Source organism: Phocoena phocoena, chromosome 15 (genome assembly GCF_963924675.1).
Source record: "Phocoena phocoena chromosome 15, mPhoPho1.1, whole genome shotgun sequence".
In the NCBI taxonomy this organism is placed as follows: Eukaryota; Metazoa; Chordata; class Mammalia; order Artiodactyla; family Phocoenidae; genus Phocoena; species Phocoena phocoena.
Genome location: NC_089233.1, coordinates 5091812 through 5117624, shown reverse-complemented (window position 1 = coordinate 5117624; position 25813 = coordinate 5091812). Strand labels below are relative to the sequence as shown.

General features: G+C 44.1%; 1 protein-coding gene across 1 annotated transcript in view; it reads right to left on the bottom strand.

Moving 5' to 3' along the window:
* The window catches only part of LMTK2 (lemur tyrosine kinase 2), a 78289-nt gene extending 55140 nt beyond the window's left edge, over positions 1–23149 (bottom strand). Inside the window, exon 1 of the mRNA XM_065892967.1 lies at positions 22753–23149. Within this exon, the coding sequence (XP_065749039.1) occupies positions 22753–22842 (90 nt within the window). The 5' untranslated portion in view covers positions 22843–23149. The remainder of the gene's footprint in view (positions 1–22752) is intronic.
* Between the last annotated feature and the right edge of the window lie 2664 nt (positions 23150–25813).

The window sequence follows — 25813 nt, the reverse complement described above, 5'->3', positions numbered from 1 at the left end:
TTCTAAATCACTACCTGAGATATTTACTAGATAGCCTCTAGTAGACATTTTTACAGTTTTACCATTCCTAGAAACTATTTTATTTACTGTATTTTTCTTTTGATCAGCCCAAAGTCCTATGCTTTAAAAAAAAAAAAAAACTGTATACCAACAGAGGAACACTTCCATACAATAAAGAAAAACTTGTATAAAATGAAGAAATCAAACCAGCCTCCTATAGGCTGGAAGGTGAGATGGGTTTGCATAAACCTCAGAGAGGAAGTAAATTCTAGACCTGAGGAACTACACTAAAATCCCCGTGGCCCCAGTGGTCAAACTACAACCCAGGACCCTGGAAGGTTCCTGATTGCGACAGCCGGAAACTATGAAGAAAGACAGTTTTCTTTTGACACTCTCAAGTCTGCAGCATTCAGAGACGTGTTAAGTCAAACCAATCATCGCCTACAGAAAAACATCAATAATGACAGGAGTCTCTCCACACACTGAGGCTGCCTCGCAGATTACAAACTGAGAACAAGGATAATTAGAGGTTTGGGGTACTTCGTACACCTCCCCAAGACACCGATGCAAAAACACATGGTATCTCCAAGGTACAGTCTATGAGTTTTCATTTTAGTTTCCAAACCATTTTAATAGATACCTAGCACTTGATTCAATAAGCAGAAAACCTAAGAAACTCTGAGAGGTAGGTGCATCTTATCTGTTTTATCAACAGGTAATCTGGGGAACACAATTTCTCAGTAATGACGCAGAGTAAGTGAGGAATGCTATCCGATTATTAATTCAACCATTATAAATCCCTGCCTAGAACCATGATTAAAACTTGAGCACATGCGTAATTAACTGAAGAGTCACCTGTGAATCCTTTTTCAGATTAAATTAAAAATTTTAAAGGTTCACAGATAAAAAGAAATGATGATCAATGTCTAGATCCATGAGAGATTGCAAAACGCTGATATTCTAACTTTGTCATTCCCTCTTTGGTTACCAGCTGATATACTGATATCAGTTTACAAAGAAAATTTCCCCATATTTACTATCTGGTTAGCCAGTGGTTCAAGTCGTAAAGGGTAAGACTGAAACTTCAAACCCTTTAATCACATGGTTGGTTCCTCTGGCCACCGGCCCCCATCCTGAAGGTACTTAGGGGCCAAGAGTCACTTAAATAGCATAAATTCAGGTGTGGTTGGAAGGCGCTTGTTATTAATAACAAGAGGTGCTCCTGTCACCCCATCACTCAGGAACTTCCAAGGGTTTCAGGAGCTCCGTGCCAGAGGAGGGGACAAAGACCAAATAGATATTTCCTCTTATGTCCAAGATATACAGACCCTAGAACAGGGCTCAGGAAACAACGGCCTGTGGGGAAAGACTGCCCACTGTTGGTTTTGGTATGGCGTGCTGGCTAAGAATAGTGCTTACATTCTTAAATAGCTGTTTAGAAAAAAAAACCCATTGGGGCTTCCCTGGTGGCGCAGTGGTTAAGAATCCGCCTGCCAATGCAGGGGACACGGGTTCGAGCCCTGGTCCGGGAAGATCCCACATGCCGCGGGGCAACTGGGCTCGTGAGCCACAACTACTGAGCCTGTGCGTCTGGAGCCTGCGCTCCACAACGAGAGGCCGCGACAGTGAGAGGCCCGCGCACCGCGATGAAGAGTGGGCCCTGCTCGCCGCAACTAGCGAAAGCCCTCGCATAGAAACGAAGACCCAACACAGCCAAAAATAAATAAATAAATAAATTTAAAAAAAAAAAAAAAAAACCCAAAAGAAAAATATTTCATGACAGGACACTTGTATCGACAGCTAATAATGCAAAAAGACAGACAACCTGACATTACCTGCCTCCAGATGGAAATACACACCACCACCCACTACACAGTACTACCCAAAACAAACAATCCAATAGTAACAAAATATCAAACCTGCATCTGACCAAGCCTCTAGATCTAAATACCAATTAACAGGAAATAAAGAGAATAGCGGAACATATTAAATTTCACAACAAGAACATAATCAGCAAAATTTAGGCTACGAAAAACACTCAAGGAGAAAACCCTGATGAATTACAAGGAGAGAGAAAGAGAGATGGAGAAGGAACTAAGAGATTTTAAAAGACCAACCAACTGCAATGTACAGGTGTTAATTTGAATCATGATTCAAAAACCTTAAAAAAATTATGACATTGAGACGATTGGAAATCTGAACACTGACAATTGACCATATTAGGGAAGCATGATCTAGTTCTCCTAGGAGAGAGTGATAAGGGCTCTGTTTTTAAAAGTTGTCTTTATCTCTCAGAGATAGTGACCTATTTAACAATGACTGGAATTTGGTTCAGAATAGTATGAGGGCAGAGAAACTGATGGCGGTATTATGAAAAAAGATGGCCCCAATCCGAGTCAATGGGTGGGTGAAAGGTACGTTCGTTCCTGGGAATTCATTATAGCCTCTGTCTAGTCTGGTGTACGTTTGAAGTTTTCCATTTATTAAATAATTTCTTCACATCCATTAAATAAAAAGTTTAAATAGGAAAAAAGAGTAGATATAACAATTTACAATCTGTGTGTCATAGCTTGCTAGAAATGCTGTAACAAAGTACGAACTGGTATGGACAATTCTAGAGGCTACAAGTCCAAGATGAAGCAGGGTTGGTTCCTCTGAGGGCCGTGAGAGACGGATTTGTCCCAGGTCTGTCTTCTCCCTGGGAATCTTCACATCACCTTCCCTCTATGCCTATCTCTGTGTCCAAATTTACCCTTTTTATAAGGACACAGTCATGTTGAATCACAGCCCTCCTAATGACCTCATTTTAACTTCATAACCTCTGTAAAGACCCTGTCCCCAAATAAGATCACACTCTTGAGTTATAAGAGGTTAGGACTTCAATATATGAATCCGGGAGGGGGATACAATTTAACCCATCTCCAGGATGTATGTTTAAATGAAAACAAGAAAAAAAAAAAACAGAAACAAACAGAACAGGTCGCAACAGTGTGTACACAACGTCACCAGCGGGCAACAGTGGGCACCTACGGGGAGGGAGACCAGGAGGAGGGGACACAGGGAGAGGTGGCTCCATCCTTCCACGTCTTGACTTCTGTACCAGGGGCTTCCCATGGTTGTCAGCCGAAAGTCCAAATCCCTTAACAAGCCTTACAGCATCCCTGGTCCTCCAGCCCCCGTTCACCTCTTCGCCCAGCACCCTCATCACTCGCCCCAGCTCTCCACCTGGAGCGACGACGGACCTCTCCCAGTCCTTCCAGATGGATTCTCTGTGACCTCAGTCTTCAAGTTCACTTTCTCCCCCACCAGAAATCCATCATTAATCTACTGGTTAACAGGATAAACACATGCTTTCAGGGTCAAACAAATAAGACCAAAAAGTAGCATTCCTTCAGTAATTTTATGCTCTTACTCAGCAAAGATTCTCCCCCATCACTAATCACCCTATGTCCACGGCACTGGGGAGTCCCTCCCTTGCCCCAGTCATGGCTTATCACTCGTTCCCCAGGTTGCACACAACTCCCACAAACACTCTTTACTTGCCCATTTTGCAATTCATGTTTAGCAGTGTAACTCTTAAGTTGTTTTCTTTAAAAAATAAGCTTTCTTAAAGAGTGGGTTTCCCCCAGCTTATATTCTCCTGTGATAGTGGGTATTTATTTCCACACGCCATGCTCTTTGCACAGTCTCATCTCACTGGAAGCCGTCAGAGTGGTTTCACCCCACGCCGGCAGAGAGGATCCAAAGGCACCCTCTCCTCCACGGGCCCCCGATGGTGCTGCACAAGGAGCCTCCATTGTCGGTACCCCAAGTAACAGGGACTCTTAACAGATGCCTCTAAGACACGAGTCTAAACCTGCGTGTTAGTCTGCTCGGGCCACCATAACCAGACACCAGACACTGTGCAGCGTCAACAACAGAAATCTGTCTCCCAATCTGGAGGCTGGAAGTCCAAGACCCAGGGGTCGGCACGGTTGGTTCCTTCTGAGGCCTTGGCTTGCAGATGACCATCTTCTTTTTAAAAAATTATTTATTTATTTATTTATTTTTGGCTGTGTTGGGTCTTCGTTTCTGTGCGAGGGCTTTCTCTAGTTGTGGCGAGCGGGGGCCACTCTTCATCGCGGTGTGCGGGCCTCTCACTGCCGCAACCTCTCTCGTTGCGGAGCACAGGCTCCAGACGCGCAGGCTCAGTGGTTGTGGCTCACGGGCCCAGTTGCTCTGCGGCATGTGGGATCCTCCCAGACCAGGGCTCAAACCCGTGTCCCCTGCATTGGCAGGCGGACTCTCAACCACTGTGCCACCAGAGAAGCCCCCAGATGACCATCTTCTCGCTGTGTCCTCCTCTGAGCGAGCATCCCTGATGTCTCTTTGTGTTCAAATTCCCTCTTCTTGTAAGGACAACAGTCATATTGGATTAGCAAGAAAGAGCTGATGGCCTTATTTTAACACATTCGCATCTTCAAAGGCCTGATCTCCAAATACAGTCAGTCACCTTCTGAAGTTGGAGGGTGATTGAGCTCAGCCCTGAACACTGAAAATTTATTAATTTAGGAACACCATCCCCACTGGTAGGGGATCCATTCTTGCTGGCACCAGAGCCAAGTATATGCAGCCTTCCTCCCTGGCTTCCCAGGACGCAGTGGTTTGAAAATGGGAACGGACTCTATAGCAGTTAAAGCGAGTGTCAGATACGTACCTAACCCTTCTGTTCTCCACCCTCACCCTCAGGAAATGCACAGGAGAGATTTATGTGTCTACTTGACAATTAAAGCTGGTGCCTACTGGGCTGACTAGACAAAGGAAACCTGGCAGAACTCAGAGAAGCTAAGGACCAGCAATCTTCCAAACCAGTGCCAGACATCAAGCCCAGGCTTTTTTTTTTTTTTTAAGTGTAGGACCAACAAGTCCACCTTCCTTTTCCAACATCCTGACAAGCAGTTCTACATCTGCCAGACCAGTCAAATGCATCATACTACTCAAGGAAAAAGATTCAGACAATCATTGCAAATCACACATTTTTATTTAACACCTCAAAATTACAAACCCATCTATCATAAAGGTTTCCTGTGCACAGAATCTTCAGTCACTAAGTGTTTTCCTTGCCTCTTAATTTAACAATACACCTATTTATAATAACATTAAACACTCTGGAATCTCCCTGATGAATTCTAATATTAGGAAGGGAAAATGAAACACAGCACTAAATATACCCAACCGCAGGGAACAGTAAATAGTGCGTTGATGATCTAGCCGATGAATCAGAGATTCCACAAAGACCCCTAAGCCAGGACATCAACAGCCTAGAAAAACAAACCATGCTGTGTGCTAACCAGTGAAGTGCTCCCCTTGTTCAGAAACAATTTCCAAGGTCAGCCAACCGCACTGTTCTCTCACACCTGCAGAAAGCTTATATACTTTAAGCGCTGACTGAATACCGGTGAATGAGATCATTTTAGATGAAGTCGCTGTTTCTCTCAGCTGTGTCCATTAAAAGCTGTTATCAGAGGCTCATTTTATTCCAATTTTAAAATCACTAACTAGGATGGAGACTACCACAAAAGAGCTCATCTCACGTGAGCTTGGCCAAAGGAATGTCAACAGTTTGGCCAAAGGAATGTCAGGTTTAGATGACCTCTGCCAGACTACCCTGGGCCCACACCCCAGGAAAATGACGGCAGGGATCATATTTTATGAACTAGAATCTTAATTAGGTTGTTGGCATAGTTAAGGTGTGGAGTCATCCACAGTGCCAGATGTTTGTAACAGCTCTGAATCAGGACCTCCCTGTGGTCCAGGAAGCCAGCTGATGAACAGGCAGGATCTGGTCCCAGAAGTAGAAACCCTGGGCCAGTTTCCCAGGGCTTCTTCCCCCACAACTGGCCACTTCAGTGCACCACTAATGTCTGGGGAAAAGGACATTCTGTCTTTCCATACAACTTCCCATTGAAATCTGTAGCATCGGGCAGGCAAGTCAATGGCAGTATTGTATTCACAACACTTAGCCGGTACACTTCCTGCAAAATACAGCCAAAAAGGGAAGGACAGATAACCTAGATGTGTGCTCCTTACTTCCCAGGCAGGGCAGACCCCAAACATCCTAGATAAACATGTCTACCTGTTTCTTAATATTTCCTACAACACTTTGATAGAGTCTATGGTCTCAGAACCTTTCCAGCTTCCTAAGGTCTAACTGAAAGTCTTGCCAATATAATTGACACATATTCTCTGGCCATGTCTTTAAAAGTTCTCTCTTTAGAGGAAGCAGACGGTGGTACGGATGCAGTTGGACTGGCCATAGGGATGGTTGGACTGGGGGAGGGGTACAGAGAATTCATTACACTCTTCCGTCTACTTTGTGTATGTTCAAAATTCTCCATAATAAAGTACTACCTTCATAACTAAGCCAGAAACTGCTTACAATACTGAACTGGACAAGGGTCTATGGAACATCAAGGCAAGATTACCTAGGGCTTCCTATCTGATAATGCTCCCCTGATACTGTCTTTATGTTATACAGAAAAATAAACCCAATATAACTAGGTGCTTCCAGACACTCAGGTGTCCAGCCCAAGTCAAGAGACCTATAGATAATGAGAAGCGTTCTGGGGACAAGGGTCTCTTATGGAAACAGCTGTTCCATCACCAGACTGTGAAGTCTACCCACCAGTAAGCCCCACCCAACACATCGATTCATTCAGCAAGTGTTTACCCAGCACCTTCTACAGAACAGGCACTGCCACAGGTTCGGGGAATACAGAAGTGGAGAGAACAAAGCCCCTGCATTCACAGCTGACATTCTCATGCAGGAGATGGACCACAGGCAAATTAATAAATATATGGTACCTTGGACGGTGATAAGCAATGTGGAAAAATAAAGCAGGGAGGGGATGTGGGAGATTGTTACTTTATATGAAGTGATCAGGGAACCCATTCTGATATTAGAATAATTCACAGGAGAAATGATGGTGGTTTGGCCCCAGGTGGTTATAAAAATAGCTAATACATAAATGGTGCTTACTATGTGCCAGGCACTGTTCTAAACTCATCCAACCCAATAACGACCCTTTGAGGTGGGTACTATTATTAGCCCCACTTTAAAGTGAAGAAGCTGAGCCCGGGAGAGGCAAAGATGCTTCTCCAGGGTCACACAGCTCCCACGTGGTGATGCTCAGGGGCACACTCCTACTCCAGGGCACTGAGGCAGGAGTGCCTGGGACCTGGCGGCAGATGCGACAAGGAGTGTGAGGGGAAAGGGTCGCAGGGGACATCTCGCATCGGTGTCCCTCATTCTTCAACATGGGCAGGCTTTCAAGGATCGCCTGACATTTGAGAAAACCCTCCTTAAAAAAGGTGAAAAAGGGCTTCCCTGGTGGCGCAGTGGTTGAGAGTCCGCCTGCCGATGCAGGGGACACAGCTTTGTGTCCCGGTCCGGGAGGATCCCACGTGCCGCGGAGCGGTTGGGCCCGTGAGCCATGGCCGCTGAGCCTCCGCGTCTGGAGCCTGTGCTCCGCGACGGGAGAGGCCACAACGGTGAGAGGCCCGCGTACCGCAAAAAAAAAAAAAGAAAGAATGCTGATTTAACCAAAAAGTGTAAATAACGATGCTGAGGAGGGGGAGGGTGTGTACGTGTGTAAGTATATAAATCCTCTTTTTCCATAGCAGAAATTCAGTACCTACTGAAACCAAGAAATAGTGGTTCCACCCTGTTCTTTAGCAACATGGCTAAAAGAGCTGGCAGGCAATGCCCAGGGGAGCAGAGGGTAGGGATGAAGAACAGGATGTGGGACAGGGGCTCCCTAAGCTATTTTTTTTGTGGTACGCGGGCCTCTCACTGCTGTGGCCTCTCCCATTGAGGAGCACAGGCTCCGGACGCGCAGGCTCAGCGGCCACGGCTCACGGGCCCAGCCGCTAGGCGGCATGTGGGATCTTCCCGGATCGGGGCACAAACTCGTGTTCCCTGCATCGGCAGGCAGGCTCACAACCACTGCGCCACCAGGGAAGCCCACCCTAAGCTATTTTTATTATAAGCTCTGGAACACGTTCACTTTAAAAAAATATCTACATGCACTAATTGATGCAAATAGAGAGGAGACGGGGAGGGGAATAGAAAAGAGAGGGCCAAGGGAGTGGGAACAACATTTAAGGGATGGGGATGGGACAAAGAAACAGGGTCAAACAGGAAACAGGACGCTGTAGAGGCAGATGGAGACAAGGGTGTACGGATGGCAGAGGAGGAAAGCACCTCTTCAATAAGTGGTGCTGGGAAAACTGGACAGGTACATGTAAAAGTATGAGATTAGATCACTCCCTAACACCATACACAAAAATAAGCTCAAAATGGACTAAAGACCTAAATGTAAGGCCAGAAACTATCAAACTCTTAGAGGAAAACATAGGCAGAACACTCTTTGACATAAATCACAGCAAGATCCTTTTTGACCCACCTCCTAGAGAAATGGAAATAAAAACAAAAATAAACAAATGGGACCTAATGAAACTTCAAAGCTTTTGTACAGCAAAGGAAACCATAAACAAGACCAAAAGACAACCCTCAGAATGGGAGAAAATATTTGCAAATGAAGCAACTGACAAAGGATTAATCTCCAAAATTTACAAGCAGCTCATGCAGCTCAATAACAAAAAAACAAACAACCCAATCCAAAAATGGGCAGAAGACCTAAATAGACATTTCTCCAAAGAAGATATACAGATTGTCAACAAACACATGAAAGAATGCTCAACATCGTTAATCATTAGAGAAATGCAAATCAAAACTACAATGAGATATCATCTCACACCAGTCAGAATGGCCATCATCAAAAAATCTAGAAACAATAAATGCTGGAGAGGGTATGGAGAAAAGGGAACACTCTTGCACTGCTGGTGGGAATGTGAATTGGTACAGCCACTATGGAGAACAGTATGGAGGTTCCTTAAAAAACTACAAATAGAACTACCATATGACCCAGCGATCCCACTACTGGGCATACACCCTGAGAAAACCATAATTCAAAAAGAGTCGTGTACCAAAATGTTCATTGCAGCTCTATTTACAATAGCCCGGAGATGGAAACAACCTAAGTGTCCATCATCAGATGAATGGATAAAGAAGATGTGGCACATATATACAATGGAATATTACTCAGCCATAAAAAGAAACGAAATTGAGCTATTTGTAATGAGGTGGATGGACCTAGAGTCTGTCATACAGAGTGAAGTAAGTCAGAAAGAGAAAGACAAATACCGTATGCTAACACATATATATGGAATTTAAGGAAAAAAATGTCATGAAGAACCTAGGGTTAAGACAGGAATAAAGACACAGACCTACTAGAGAATGGACTTGAGGATATGGGGAGGGGGAAGGGTAAGCTGTGACAAAGTGAGAGAGTGGCATGGACATATATACACTCCCAAACGTAAAATAGATAGCTAGTGGGAAGCAGCCGCATAGCACAGGGAGATCAGCTCAGTGCTTTGTGACCACCTAGAGGGGTGGGATAGGAAAGGTGGGAGGGAGGGAGATGCAAGAGGGAAGAGATATGGGAACATATGTATATGTATAACTGATTCACTTTGTTATAAAGCAGAAACTAACACACCATTGTAAAGCAATTATACTCCAATAAAGATGTAAAAAAAAAAAGTGTCTTGGAAAGAAATATGGTGATTAGTAGCAAAAGAAACATAAGAATGGTTCACTTTTCTTTTTTTAACTACTCCTGAGAGCTTACACTAATAAAGTTATTCAAAAGTAGAATAAAGCTATGCGGGAAAATACATACATTAAATTGTCATCTTTTATACGTGAACTGAGAGAGAGGGTCCAGTAGAAAATATGGAAGCTACTGCTGCTGCTGGCTGAGCCCTGGAGGGAAGCAAGAGATGAGGCAGGATGGGATCAAGGGCATCAATCAAGGAGGTGGTCTTAAAGAGCTGAGAGAGGGCTTCCCTGGTGGCGCAGTGGTTGAGAGTCCGCCTGCCGATGCAGGGGACACGGGTTCGTGCCCTGGTCCGGGAAGATCCCACGTGCCGCGGAGCGGCTGGGCCCGTGAGCCATGGCCGCTGAGCCTGCACTCCGCAGGCCACAACAGTGAGAGGCCCGCGTACTACAAAAAAAAAAAAAAAGGAGCTGAGAGAACAAGGAGGAAAATGACGTGTCTACAACGCCACATACATTTCTTGACACCTGCCTGTGACTCTTCAAAGTACACACAAACTATCTGCTCGCGAGCACTCTTCTTGGGATCCACAGCCTCCAGCAGACTGTAGACATGGTCCACACCTCCACAAAGGCATTTATTTAATCACAGTGTTTAAGTATTTTTCATGTTCACAAGCGAATATTTACAAGTTTACGATTACATTTCTTTCAAGTCAGAAATATTTTTAAATCACCTTTAATTAAACAGTGCAAATCACTTCATAGGTGGAAGTTGTTGTTCTTACAAATTAAAAAAAATTAAATATGAATGTGGTTTTGTGAGCCTAATTATGGAAGTTAGCACCTTTCCTAATTCAATAAGGAATTATCTATAGTACTTCAAGAATCAAGTATATCATAAATATTTTTAAATTTCACTCAGGACTTTCAGATAATAAATAGAAATAAATATTCAAAGGAAAAACAACTGGAATCAGTCTATGCGTGTGCATCACACTAGTAAGAGCTTTCCTGAAAGTACGAGGCAGTGAACCGGAGAACAGGGTGGACTGGATGTCAGATCACCTCAACCCAGAATGAAGTCAGCCTCTGACAGGCTGTACGGGGTTGAATTTACTGCTTCACATCTCTGGGCCTCAGTTCCCTCACCTGTAAACTGGCATTTCAGCTCTAAAGTTCTATACAAAAGGATTATAATTCCAAAATTGCATGAGTTCTCCAAGTGCCTCTACAGTGAAAATTGGTAATCAGATCTTTTATTGAAATTTTTTATTTAAAGCAAACAAAGTTGAATTACAGACTTCGGGATTGCACTGCTCATCAGGCCTCTGGTGGAGTGTTCCCAGGGGACTATTTTGGTAAGTTTGTTATTTTTCAGCGCCTTACCTGCAATCAGTGTCCGGGTGTTGCATTTGAATAACAGTCTGAAGTCAGAGTCAAGTGGGGCTCTGCGCCTGGAAGCTGCAGCCTGCATCCTTGGAAAGTAACACTTGCTGCTGACACAGAGCCATTCTAGGGAGGCACACTGCCAGGGAGCACCAGGAAGAGGGATTTTTTTTTCCTTCTGAAAGGAGCGCAGGTTGAATTTATTGAGGGTTCTGAGGAAGAATCTGCAGCGTGCAAAACACGCTAAACTTAAATTCAGAGGCTGATCTGAGAGGTAACCAGTAGATCACAACCTTCGGTTTTGCAATAAACTGAAACTACAGAATTTTACAATTACTGGTTGGTTAGAGTAGATATTTTAAATGTGCAAAATGACTGCAAACTCATCCTCCTCTGTCTTCTAAGTCCAAAAAGTCTTAGAGATTTACCTGCCATAATTAAAGGCTGCAGTTATATCACATCAAACTCAAGCCTCCTGTTTAGTGTAGCAAAAAGGGGAAAAAGACACTTTCAGGATGGACTTTGAACATGGACCTCAAGGAGAAAAAAAAAAACCCACGAGTTTTTAAAAATTAAATTCTGGACTTCCCTGGTGGTCCAGTGGTTAAAAATCTGCCTTCCAATGCAGGTGACGCGGACTCGATCCCTGGCGGGGAACTAAGATCCCACATGCCGTGGGGCAACTAAGCCTGTGCACCACAACTAGAGAGCGCGTGTGCCACAACTACTGGGCCCACGCACTCTGGAGCTTACACACCACAACTAGAGAGAAGCCGGTGCACTACAACTAGAGAAGCCGGTGCACTGCAATGAAAGATCCCACGTGCTGCAACAAAGATCCCGTGTGCTGCAACTAAGACCCGACACAGCCAAATAAATTTTAAAAAATTTTTAAAAAATAAAAATTAAATTCTAGTGGTTTCACTTTAGGATAAGAGCAACTTCTCTGTCAAAAATCACTATCCTAGATTCTTAGAATGAAATTCTTTTCTCCTGTGCAAAGCATATGTATTGCCAAAAAAAAAAAACCCAACGAAAAACGAAAACAGAGTCCAGAATTATCTGTACTAGTGTGTGGGCCTATGATGTTCTTTTTATTTATTCATTTATTTATTTTTGGCTGCGTTGGGTCTTCAGTGCTGCGCGCAGGCTTTCTCCAGTTGCAGCGACTAGGGGCTACTCTTCGTTGCAGTGCACGGACTTCTCATTGCGGTGGCTTCTCTTGTTGCAGAACATGGGCTCTAGGTACGAGGGCTTCAGTAGCTGTGGCACACGGGCTCAGAAGTTGTGGTTCGCGGGCTCTAGAGCACAGGCTCAGTAGCTGTGGCGCACGGGCTTAGCTGCTCCGCAGCATGTGGGATCTTCCTGGACCAGGGCTCAAACCCGTGTCCCCTGCATTGGCAGGCGGGTCCTTAACCACTGCACCACCAGGGAAGTCCCGGGCCTATGACGTTCTTAATCAAACCCAAATGATTATACAATCATCATTCTGTAGCAGTTTTAGAGAGAGATAGTTTGCTTTCTTTAGCTCGTCATAAAAATATTTTGTACACATCAATACACCCACAGAAAGTACATCAAATTACGTCAACTAGCTTTAAAAAAAGTACCTGTTGAAAAATACAAAATGGGCTACAAACCCGAGGCTATTCCAAAATAAATCAGTTTAGAAAAACAAACTTTTTTATAGCAAAATGTTAACAACATGGTATTATACTGGAAAACACTAACCCCGCAAGTTCTTGTACAGGTCAAGAATCAGGGACTCTCACAAAGCATGCACATCTGTCACCTGGAGAACTAAGAATGTCATGAGTTATACCTGCTCAAGTTTAGTTTCCTTGCTGGTCTGAGCTGCAGTGGGCAGAAACCTGGCAGGCCAGGGCAGGAACGTCTACACCATGAGGTTCACAGCTCACAGTACTGGCATCTGACTGTCAGGCTACCAGCTCACGATTCTTTATTACTGATTATTTATACAGGAGATTTATAAAATGTAAAGAGGTTATTATTTATACTGACTCCCAGAGAAGGGGCTAAAGTTACAAAAAAAAAAAAAAAGAATGAAAGGAAAGGTCTTTGGAGCAGTTAAGTGCTGTAAGTGTGTTCTACCCTGTTTAAATTCCTTTGTGGTTATAGCACACATACTTTGCACAGGAGGTTTCTTCAGAATGATACTCATGTATGGTGGTCAGGAGCAGAGAGCACTTCAGATTTTAGGTGTTGACATGAATCTTTTAATTTTAAATTGTTCTTCCTTCCTTGAGTCTCACTAGCTCCACAAGTCAACAGATTTCTATTAAATAACTGATTTTATTTTGTCTCTAGTAGAAGATAAAATATTTTGTGTCTCGGGATTGGAGAAATCGCCTGAAAAGTACTACAAATGCAGATTTCCGGGCCAACATCCAGAATTCCAACTGAGCTGGTTTGTTTGGGGGCCCCCAAACCTGCATTTCTACAAGTACCTGGGTGATCTTGATGCAAATAATCCTGTTTTATAAAAACATCTTTACTTTTTCCTGAAACAATTTCAGCTGAACTTGATACCATGGCTGGGATTTATATCAAAACAGTGGGGGCCACTGGGCCAGTGGGAAAGGTACATGTGAACAAGATTCACCATAAATTCAAAATTGCTGATGCTGGGTGACAGGCACATGAGGGTTCATTATATTAATTATTCTACTTTTGTGTATGTTTGAAATTTTCCATAATAAAAAATGAAAAGAAACAAAAAGCTCTGTAAAAAAATCACAGCAAGTCTACAGCCCCCTGTACTTTCCAAGAGACTTGCCACTGGACGTTATATCTGAACTTTCACCAATTAAAGGAGTTGCCTATGATCCCTTTCAACAATTTCCAAAGCTGATAGGCCCCCTAAAATAATTCTCTCTAACTTAAGCTTACAAGGTTTCCCTCCTATTCTTAGAGATTAGGCTGCTCTTGGAGAGAGTCAATAAAATCTTTCAAATATCCATTGCTCTGAAAATAAAAATAACATCTTGCCAATACCACTATACCACAAGTGTGGGATGTGTAGTATTTACGATGGTATTAATAGGCGATTAAACGGTGGTCAAGTGACACGGTCAAACGTGCACAGGGTCCGTCCAAGTCATCTGTCTCTTAGAGGCCCTTTGTCCCTCCAAAATCTCTCACTGACTCTCTCTCTTTTCCCAACACCTAGGATTAGATACAGGAAGAAGAGGATCAAACCCCTATAATACAGGACCTAATGAAACTTAAAAGCTTTTGCACAGCAAAAGACGAAAAGACAACCCTCAAAATGGGAGAAAATATTTGCAAAGGAAGCAAATGACAAAGAATTAATCTCCAAAATTTACAAGCAGCTCATGCAGTTCAATATCAAAAATACAAACAACCCAATCCAAAAATGGGCAGAAGACCTAAATAGACATTTCTCCAAAGAAGATATAAGATTGCCAACAAACACATGAAAGGATGCTCAGCGACACTAATCATTAGAGAAAGGCAAATCAAAACTACAGTGAGGTATCACCTCACACCACTCTGAATGGCCATCATCAAAAAATCTACAAACAATAAACGCTGGAGAGGGTGTGGAGAAAAGGGAACCCTCTTGCATTGTTGGTGGGAATGTAAATTGATACAGCCACTATGGAGAACAGTATGGAGGTTCCTTAAAGAACTAAAAATAGAACTACCATACAACCCAGCGATCCCACTACTGGGCATATACCCTGAGAAAACTATAATTCAAAAAGAGTCATGTACCACAATGATCACTGCAGCACTATTTACAATAGCCAGGACATGGAAGCAACCTAAATGTCCATCGACAGATGAATGGATAAAGAAGATGTGGCACATATATACAATGGAATATTACTCAGACAAAAAAAGAAACAAAATTGAGTTATTTGTAGTGAGGTGGATGGACCTAGAGTCTGTCATACAGAGTGAAGTAAGTCAGAAAGAGAAAAACAAATACCGTATGCTAACACATATTTATGGAATCTAAAAAAAAAAAAGTGGCTCTGAAGAACCTAGGGGCAGGACAGGAATAAAGACACAGACGTAGAGAATGCACTTGAGGACACGGGGAGTGGGAAGCGTAAGCTGGGACGAAGTGAGAGAGTAGCATGGACATATATACACTGCCAAATGTAAAACAGGTAGCTAGTGGGAAGCAGCCGCATAACACAGGGAGATCAGCTCCGTGCTTTGGAACCACCTAGAGGGGTGGGAGGGAGATGCAAGAGGGAGGAGATATGGGGATATATGTATATGTATAGCTGATTCACTTAAACTAACACACCATTTTAAAGCAATTACACTCCAATAAAGATGTTAAAATAAAAACAAAAAAGAAAAACCCTAATATAAATGTGCCAGTAGCAGCAAGCAAATCCAGGGCCCAGATACTGGTTTCTAATATCACTCTCCAATAAAAGGAAGCTGCGTGAGACATGGCTGATCCTAGGGCTGGAGCAGGGAATATACAAGGTGAGCTTACAGCGCCAGAAAACAAGGAAGTGCTTAAAAAAAAAAAAAGAAAGATGGACATATGTCTATAGGACACAGGAGCCAACTGAAAGGACTCCCAGGGGCCAATTTAAGCAGCAAAATAAATAACAGTATTGAATTATAACCCAAAGTGTAAAATCAATATCCATGTGTCCATACTGATATAAATAATTGAATAAGGAAATAAATGGGGAAGAACAGTTAAATACCCTGTACAGAAACCCAGGTGATTTCTACCTCAAGGAGGTGGCACGGAACTCATCACCACTAAGTGCGGGCTGTGCGTACGCGCAGCGTGGAGAAGGGAGGAAAGGGTAACCTGACAGTGGAGAAAGCTGACACAGCACGGCCAGGGGATCAAGGGACTAGTAGTCTTGAAAGCACGCACCCTTGACATGATGTGATGAGAACAGCAGTTCAACTCTGTGGTCTTCCTCCCCAAAACACAGAATCCCAGCCTAATAGCGAGAAAAACATCAAACATGCACCAGCTGAGGGATGTTCTACAAAACTCCTGACCAGGACTCCTCAAGATGTCAGGATCATCAAAAACAGGGAACAGACTGGAGGGGCCCAAGGAGCCATGTCAACCAGACACACTGTGGGATCCTGAACCGGAAAAAGGACATCAGGGAAACACTGAAGCAATGCGAGTGAAGTCTGCACGCTGGTTACAATGTATGAGTACCGGCTACTTGTTGTTACCAACGTCAAAAGGGAAAACTGGGCAAAGGATACACAGGAGCTCTTTGTACCATCTTTGCAACTTTCCTGTAAATCTACATTTGTTCTAAAAGAAAAAGTTTATGGCTAAAAATAAAACAACTATCCATGGCCTCATTCCAGATGAAGGACTGGGGCTGGATGAAGTTCACAGGACAATGACAGGGTCTAAGCTGACACCCTCTCCTTTTAACACACGCACGCTCTGGAGTGCTGGTCTGGTGAAGTCAGTTCTCCAGCACCATCTCTCTCATACTTCAGCATCACCCACAAACTTCAAAACCACGCAAACACGAGAAATACTGAGGCGATGAGACACAGAGCTTACAATCCAGGTGAAGAGACAGGACTTAAAAAAACAGGTGGTATTTGCTAAGTGCAAGCGGTAGGCCAGTACAACAAACGCAAACCTTTTTTGATGACGCAACCCACCAGTAAATTTTCTTCGTAGTCCTTCCGTTTCATGTAAATTTATTTACAAGTCATACAAATGCATTAGTGTACCAATATACTCTATCCCTCAAAAGTCACATAAGTCAAAAATTTTTAAGGGCGAAATGAAAATAAATTAGAAAATTCCCACGTTTTCATGCTGCATCCCCTGGAACGTCTTGTCCCACAAGGAAACACTCTAAGAGTTCATCAGGGGTGGCCATCGCCAAGCCTGGGCAAGGAGAAAGGTCTTAGTAGGGAAACTGGGGCTGCAAAGAGGTTAAAAAAAAAAAGACAAAGAAAGAGATGACAGCACTTAAAAGATACAAGGGGAAGAGTCAGGCAACTGCACACAGAATATGAAGCGCTGGAAGATGGAACTCTGCACAGGATATTTCGCAAACCATGAGCAGATCAATTTAGCTGTTAAGAAAGTGCCATGAGAGGGGGAGAGCAGAGGCTGGGACAGCAGAAACTCAGTTGCCATGACCTCCCTGCCCAAAGCTTCCCAAACTGGGGTCAGATGCTGGGTGCCCAGAGCTACTCCAGCTGCACCACAGCACCGGGTCGTGGCACATCTGTTTGAGGTAATGGGAATTTAAGCCTTTTAAAACAAACATATAATATAGTAAAATGCAAAATCTGCCAAGCTGTTAAAAATAAAATGTTAGGTTTACCACCACCCCTCTGAAGCCCCAGGAAAGCAGAAGAGTACAAAGCGCTCTTCTGCAGTCAGGGTGGAGGGCAGTGGGTGTGGGGCAGAGGCTTTCAGAGAAGTAAAGGCGCTCACCGTGTCGTGTCTCAGGCACCTGCGCTGCGACATTCGGCTTCAGCTGTTCTCATGTTGCCCACTTGAATCACAATAAAGTCCAATGAAATCTGGAATCTCTGCACTGGGCTAACCTTTGCACAAAACCTTCTTTTGAAATATTGAGGTTATTTTTCTGATATGCCTGTTCTTTGTGGCAAATAACTGTAATGCCAAGGCATGGTTCCAAATCAGTCATTTACTACAACTTAAAAATACTTCACTCCAACATTTTGCTCTGACACAGGTTTTGCCACAGCTCCTCAGCTTTCTTACAGTGTCTTCATATGAGGATTCACAGAAAAGCAGGAATTCGAATCTAAAAACCACCCCAGATACAGCAGTTTGTTTTAGACCAGGAACGTTTGTCCAGCTTCTCCTTTCTATAATATTCCTTTCCTCGTGTCTGAGTAATAAATAAAAATTTCAAAGAGTGAAGCACCGCTAGAGGACTGCAAAAATACATAATTTTAAAAGAGAGAGAGAGAGAGAGAGAAAGCAAGTCTGCCACATTCGTCTCTCCAAGTGACATTTTCTAAGGGGAAGCCTCAGAACCGTGCTGGTCCTACCACAGTCTGGGTGAACGGGCTCCCTTCAGGGACACTTTCTGCGAGGACACAATTTTGTTTGGGATCAACCAAACTTAGATTGCCCGTGGTTCCTTTAAGTAAATTAAAACCAGCAATTGTTCACATGCAAGAGTTTTAGTCATCTCGATGTTCAAAAACAGGTTTATTATATAAAAGCAGACTAATCCAGATCATCTTAAAATTTTCTAGCATAATTCCCCAAGACTATAAATTTCAAGAAGTAGGGCTTCCCTGGTGGCGCAGTGGTTCAGAGTCCGCCTGCCAATGCAGGGGACACGGGTTCGTGCCCCGGTCCGGGAAGATCCCACGTGCTGCGGAGCGGCTGGGCCCGTGAGCCATGGCCGCTGAGCCTGCGCGTCCGGAGCCTGTGCTCCGCAACGGGAGAGGCCACAACAGTACCGCAAAAAAAGAAGTAACACTACCAGCTTATACATCATACTTCAATAAGCCAGATTTCTCTCTATAGGATCTTCACCCATCATATAATCTGCTACTTTGAGAAACAAAGATTTTTTTACATCCATAAGTTCTAGGCATTCCATGATACGCAGCTACCACGGTGACTTCCTTCTTTGAAGCCATACCACCCACCATTAGTCAATTCTAGGATAACCCACCAAATTTACAAAGAAATCTGAAGCAATGAAGGAATCTATGTTGCCAAGGGCCAAACCTGTAGCACGCATGGCTATCACGTGACAGCAACCCCTTAGGTAAATATTATCATCATCCTTTTTTAATAGTTGAATTCTAAGAAGCTTGGAGAGGTCAAGTGACTGGGCAAGGTCTTAACAGCTTTAAAGTGGCAGAGGAAGGCCTCACACCCAGACTAACTCCAAAGTCCAAGCTCTGGCCACAACGCCTGCTCCTCCTGTGACTGGTTCATGAATTTTACTCTCAACTGAGCTGAAAAGGTGGATTCTTTTTATATGTCCACCTACAAGGGCTTTTTTGAGGACCAGTCTGTTTACAGTCTCAGAACCCTGGCTATCCCCTATATGACATTTACATTACGCAGTGTTTTTCATTATATGTACAGCTGTTCTAAGTGACACAGCCCACAGGAGCACAGAGGGCCCAAGGGCTCTAAATTTCAAGAGAATTGCGTGAACAGTCAGCACATCTGCACATCGATATCAGCAAAACTGCAGAGGTCTGATAACTTCGATGCTGATCAGCTACCAAGTTGCTGGACAGATTTCCTATCACTATGCAAATGAACATATTTAGTTAACCCCAAAATATCACCTACTGAAAGCAATTAACAGCATTCCCAGTCTAAATCAGATCTCAAGCCTTAGAGCCATATATCCTGACAAGAATTTGCATGGAAAGCTCTCAGAAGCTGTTAAAATAAACACAAAAATTCACACTTTAGAAAGCACTTCCTTTACTTCAGAAATCTTTTTCAAGATACAAGCCTGTTTGCTTAATCTAAAACAAAAGCCCCGGTGTCACAAGCTGCTGTTTAATCAGTAGCTGAGTCCCACCGGCTTCACAGACTTCCGTGAGGTCCTTTATCTGGAACTGCTAAAAGCTTCCTCTGTACTCTGTGACCTAATATGCCACAGAACAATAGAAGTGAGTTTCCTTGTCTAAGCACTGCCCTAATATTAATAACAAGTTGTGGACTTAGAGGAATGCCTTCACGCATACAACATCTTTCTTTATGATGTGAATTCTGAGAATCTTAAAAAAGGCACATAAATATTTGCCAAGAGAAGAAAGGTCTGATAACTATGATCTGGAGAAAAGGAATTTCTTAACTGTAATCTTAGTTTGGTAACTGAACTGTGTGTGAAACAGTGGACTTCCTGCCTTTACGTAAGCTTCCTAAGTGAGGACCGGGATCTCAGTCTATATAATAAGGGCCTTTGCAGAAATACAGATTCTCAGGAAAGCCGCCCCCCCCCCGCCCCCCAGGGAGGACATAAGGGACTCTCAGAGTGATAAAGAGATTCTCCCCCCCAAATTCGACCTAGAAATGCCTTCTTGCCTGATGGGCAAAGGCAATCCACATATTTACAAAGCTTACTATGACTGAATGGGTAAATACCTTTTTTCAACTTTAGAACCTTTTAGAAATGATTCTGGATGACAAAGAAACGTGGGATAAATGAACTTTGATTTAAATGCTGAATTTCAGTTAACTGTCTCATTTCCCCATGCAAACAGGCTGGCAAAGGATAAAATTCAAGTATTTTTTCCAATCTACTGTTGATAAGCCATGCTTTCTCCAAGGCAGTATTAACCAGTTTGAACTTTAAGCAGAATAAGGCCAAGGAGGCAAAGACCATATGCAATGGATCTACTCTGAATTTGAAAATGGCCAGCTCTCCCTTTGTAAAGAGTACAGGCCCCCAGATAATCAAAAGCTTGATAGTTGTTTTCAATGTTTAACTGCTCTTTTATCTACTATGTATGTTCCAGAGGGGTTCCTCTTTCTTAACCAGCGAACTCACTTATCAGGATTAGCTCAAAGGTTTCTTTACTCTTCTTGGTCAAGAATCTACCCCCATTACCAGGATTAACAATCCCTTCTGAATGGAAATAAAAACTCCCAAATCTATGTGTGATTGTGCATTTTTTCCACATAATTTAACCGTAGTAGGTATTTGTCATCCATAGGCCACAAGTCTCACCATACACCCTCCAAGCAATAGAACATGAGGGAAAATCCACAAAAGCTGCTACAAGTCACCGAATAGTTCTTTACATTTTTTTAATGCCAAGATTTAATATTTCTATTTATGGATTAATTTTCTTGATTGCTTTGTTTTACATACAAAACTCCAACAAAAACTTCCATTTTTTGATTCATACCTCCATGAAATAGTAAAAGAAGGGAATAAACACATTAAGAGGTTTATAGGGACTTCCCTGGTGGACCAGTGGTTAAGACTCCGAGCTTCCACTGCAGGGGGCATGGGTTCAATCCCTGGTCGGGGAACTAAGATCCCACATGCCTCACGGTTCAGCCAAAAAAAAAAAAAAAAGGTTTATAAGCAGCCACATTTCCAAAGTTTCCTAAATAGAATCTGTTTTACAAAATATGTAAAACTTCGATTAAGAGCAAAGTCATCTGGAAACTTCTTGAATCCCTTTCACATATGTAATCTTTATCCACTGTCCTATTCTAGTGCTAATTTTCAATTTCACTATGAACATGTTTCAATATCAACATCGACACTTCTCCCTACAGTCTTTTATAATTTCCCAGGTACTTTCTGTGACTCATACCTGGGCTGCCTATACATTCCTCATAATATTCACTCTTCTTATCTATCAGGTCAGAAAACAGAATTCACCTTACACATATTTGATCTAAGGCAGTGGCAGAAATTTAGCAATACACTACATGGTACAATGATAACAGTTTATACCCAACTAAAGGGCACTCAATGACATGACCTGGTGTGTCTCTGGAAACAATTATATTTAGCTTCCATCGTAGATGTGTTTGAAAAATATGTCTTTACCAGGGACAGTACCTTCCACATTCTGCACCCAACTAACATCATTCTAAAATAACTCTTGACCTCAAGAGTATTCTAAACAGCTAACAAGAGACCTGAAGTGGTAAAGCAGAAAAATCACACAGCTAGGGGAATCTAAGACCTGGGTTTAAGTTGTGGCTCCTCCTAAAATTTAGCTGTGTCACCTTGGGTAGGTCATTTGACCCCCAGGGCCTCACTATCTTCAACTGCAAAATGAAAGAAATTGGACTAAATTTTCTTTAAGGTCTCTCCCATCTCTAAGATTCCATGATTCTATGAAATTTCAGTCTCCCCTCATTTCAAAGATAAGCAACAGATGATAATGGTAAATTAGACTAGATTATTTTTTTCCTTAAAAAAAAGTTATCCAACTTGAGATGCTTTCCTGGACTGAAGTTTTATCTGAGAAAATAAACCACAAACGAAAACGATGGGGAGAAAAAAAGAAAATCACACACTGACGTAGCTAAAATAGAAACTTCAATCACCCTTGGGCCATTCTGTCAATAGTTATTCAAAGGCTGCTACTCTAATCACTGGCTTCCTAAAGTAGAGATATTTATAGAGTGGTTTCCTTCTCATTCCCAGAGATTCAATCTGAATAAAACGCACAGCGTCTAAAATCAATTTACAACTTCAGAACAAGTTACAGGGAGCGAAGGAAACTCTGCGCAGCTCTCCAAGTCATTTGCATTTAAGTATGATTAGGGCTAAGAAACGGTTCTCATTATAAGATGTGAGAAAAGCACAGGAGGCAGGTGACATCTGGAAAAGGAAGCAGAACTGCCAGCAAGGGATGTAGGCTGAGGACCTTCAGGCAACAGGTCCAGAGCCGGTGCTGCAGTCTACCCCGGGAGGGGTCGGTCGCTGCCGCCCCGTTCGCAGTCCTCCCCAGCCCCATCCGCATCGCCTCGCCCCCGCTTCGGCCCTCGAGAGGCAGCCCGCCCCCCCCCCACCCCGCCCAACACACGTCCGTGCTGCAAAATCTCCCTAATCACTGGTTTCCCCGGGCCTCCCGCCCCGGCAGGCCCTCCGATTCCTCGGCGCCGAGGCCGGACCGGGCCTGCAGCCTCCTTCCCAGCCACCCCCGTCGCAGCGGCCCCGCAGCCCGGTCCCCTCAGCCCCGTCCCTGCCTCGGGCCCGCTCACCTGCACCTGTTTGCGGAAGTGGCGCGGCCCCGGCACTGCCGGCGGCCAGGAGCAGCAGCAGCAAAGGCGGGGGCCCCGGCATCTCGCCCACGGCGCAGCCCCGGAGACTGGCTCTCGGGTTGCCTTCCGTCCGTCCGTCCGTCAGTCGGTCCTGTCTCCCTCCGCTGCCTCAGCGGCACCCGCGCCGGCTGCTCCTGAGCACACGTCGTTTCGGCCAAACCTCAGCCCAGATCCTGGTCCGCACCCACCGCTCCAACCACAGAAACACCATCCTTCCTGCCCGCCCGCCTGCGCCGCCGCCGCCGCCTCTCAACAGAAGCAACGGCAGCAGCTCTGCGGAGCCGCGAGCCAGTGCAGCCGCGCTCCCACCGCCATGATGGGCTGCGTCATGTGACGTAAGGTGGGGGGGCGGGACGCCGTGATAGACAGCCCACCCCGCCAATCGTCAGCTCCACACCCGCCTGGGAGGCCCCGCCCATCACCCTGGCTGAGGGAGGGTGGCCGCCGGTGCGCCCCCTGCAGACCAAGAAGTGGGTGAGCAGCAGGTGATGCCAGCAATTATTTTACAATTTTTTAAAAAGGGAAGTATAAAGAAGATAATGAAAAGCATCCAGAATCCATTCTGAATTTTTTTCTCAGTATTTCAAAACGTGTAAAAATAGGCCTGTTTTGTCTTCTGCCTTTTTTACTTGCAACAGACGTTTTAGACTCTTCTTAGGTTGACCTATCAGCCACCAAGGAGCTTTGGGCTTTTTTATTTCAATTCAACAAGAATAGAATACCTCTCCCCTCGCACCCACTAGTTCAGCTCCTGAGCTCAAGCTGTTCCTCTTGGCAAGAGTTCCCTTCCTGTCCTTTCTTGGCCACCTGGCACACTCCCTTTCCACTGTCGAGACTCACCTGAAGAATGATGTCATCTAAGAAGACCTCTCAACCTCAGGAGAAATGACTAGCAACTCCTAGTGCCCCTCCCTGGCCCTGGACAGACTGCTATCCCAGCTGCCATATTTTATTGTCCCTGTAAGTTCCCTAAGGACAGGAACTGTGCACGTGTCCTCTGGGGGTGGCTCCAGTAGGAATTCTCCAAAGCAGTGGTGCCTGGTTCTGGGTGCCCACCTCTTCCCACCAAGTGACAAGACTCAGCCAACACGTGAGGAGAGCATCCTTCTGCAGAAAGGGTAGAGAAAAAAATACTTTCCAGGTAGAAGTGACAATGATCAGAAGCCTTGAGGCTGGGAAAATGCTGGGCTCTTCCAGAGAATGCACCCAGAGTCCAGTTTGTGCATGAGAGGGACTGTTTTGAATCTTATCAGATGGGGCAGCACGGGGGAGCCTCCCCAATTCTCCGGACTCCTCAAATGTCCATCCCAAATGCCAGCTCTCTGTGGGGGGCCAACCCCGTGTGGACACATGGACCATGCCCAGGGGATATTTGTTGAATGATTAAGGCAAGCCAATAAACACCTAAGTAAACAAATAGCTGGAACGTGGAAGTGCTGGGTTAAAGCGTATATGGCTGTCTGCTGATCTCTATGTGGGAAAGGAAAGGAAGGCAAAGGTCTGGAAAAGAGCCACAATCACCCTGTTGTGCTTCTCCTTGGATCAGGAAGCTCCAGACTTTGAGTTTGAGAAAGCCAGGGAATGCTCACACTGTTTCCCGTGGGGAGTCACTGGATTTGTGTGCAGCGGTGCTGGCCCACCCAAAGCCCTGACTCATAATCCTTGTGGCTGTTAATCATAATTAAAGTGAGCTCCAACGACCACATGTCAGACCACAATCCCAAAGCAGGTTTCGTTATTAATCGACCAGCTGAAAAGTTTTTTTAAAAACTTTTTTCCTTTCCACTTCACAGAGCAAGGGTTAAGGTGCACATTCCTCGGGCGGTGTCTAATGGAAACCTTTAACCTACCACCTACTTCACTGCTCACATCTTTGCCCAGTGATTCTCTTGAAGACTTCCAGTTAGAGAATTTATAAAGCAAATAAGAACCTGTTTGCTTTGTTTAGTTTCCTCTAGGAATCAGAAAACAACCTTTGGCACAATTTGGGATTAGATCCCTAAGATGAAAAGCAATATCTTTCAGTGTTTCTATAGCTGTTCTCACCTGTGCTCGGCTTTTTCCAATTTTTCTTGCATGCCAAGCCATCACTTGGATGATTCTACAGGCATTGTCTGTCCTGCCAGCAAGCTCTGGCTGAGGGCTGGATTCAAGGGATATGGATTCAGTTTAGTACTGGATAAGCATGCATCTCTGAGTACCCTAAATGTTTGCAGGGCTGAGCTGGATCAAATGGGTGCATCTGTGAGGGTCCTGTCAGTGGTATACTGGAGCCAGCTGGTACCAGCCTGTGAAAGCCAATTGTCAAATCTTCAGGAATTTTGCATGCCAGTTGTTAGACACAGCCATTGTTGAAAATTAATTTATATAAACTTGCAATTAAATAAATTATATTAAAAACAAAAGTAATAAGGAGAAGCATTTTCAGAATGGAAAGCAATGAGAAAACTAGCAAAAATTGTCAAAATCAACTTCTTCAGAACTCTAGAAATTAGCCAAAGGTTTGCAACATCACAAGGAGCATTTATTAAAGAAAAATGGCTGACCTCAGGAAAAACTGTGAGCTTTGCGGTGTTTTCACTTGCTGTAGCCACATTCTTCTCTCCCATCTCCGTGGTAGTCTTGAAAAACATCAACCTCACAACCACGGTAGCTGTGAAAATGAACAGCCTAGCTAAGCTACTGGAGGGGACAGAACAGGTTTGGAGCTCTCCCGAAAGCTGCATCCCCAGAAAACTGTCACTATTTGACCTGTCAGGCAGCTCCCTAGAAAGGCATCATTCTCAGGATTTGTCTTTATTTGACAGGATTCAGAACTCCCTTAGTGCAAACAGCACTACCCCCAGTTTGTTGAAAACAACCAGTGGCAACTGTTTAACATTGCAGCTTCCCGAGCCAGTGACACCAGATGGCTGATTGAAAATGTAAAAGAAAAATTTAGGAAATGAGGTGCCAATGGGCAACTGATTTGGAATATAGTCTGACAGTTCCTC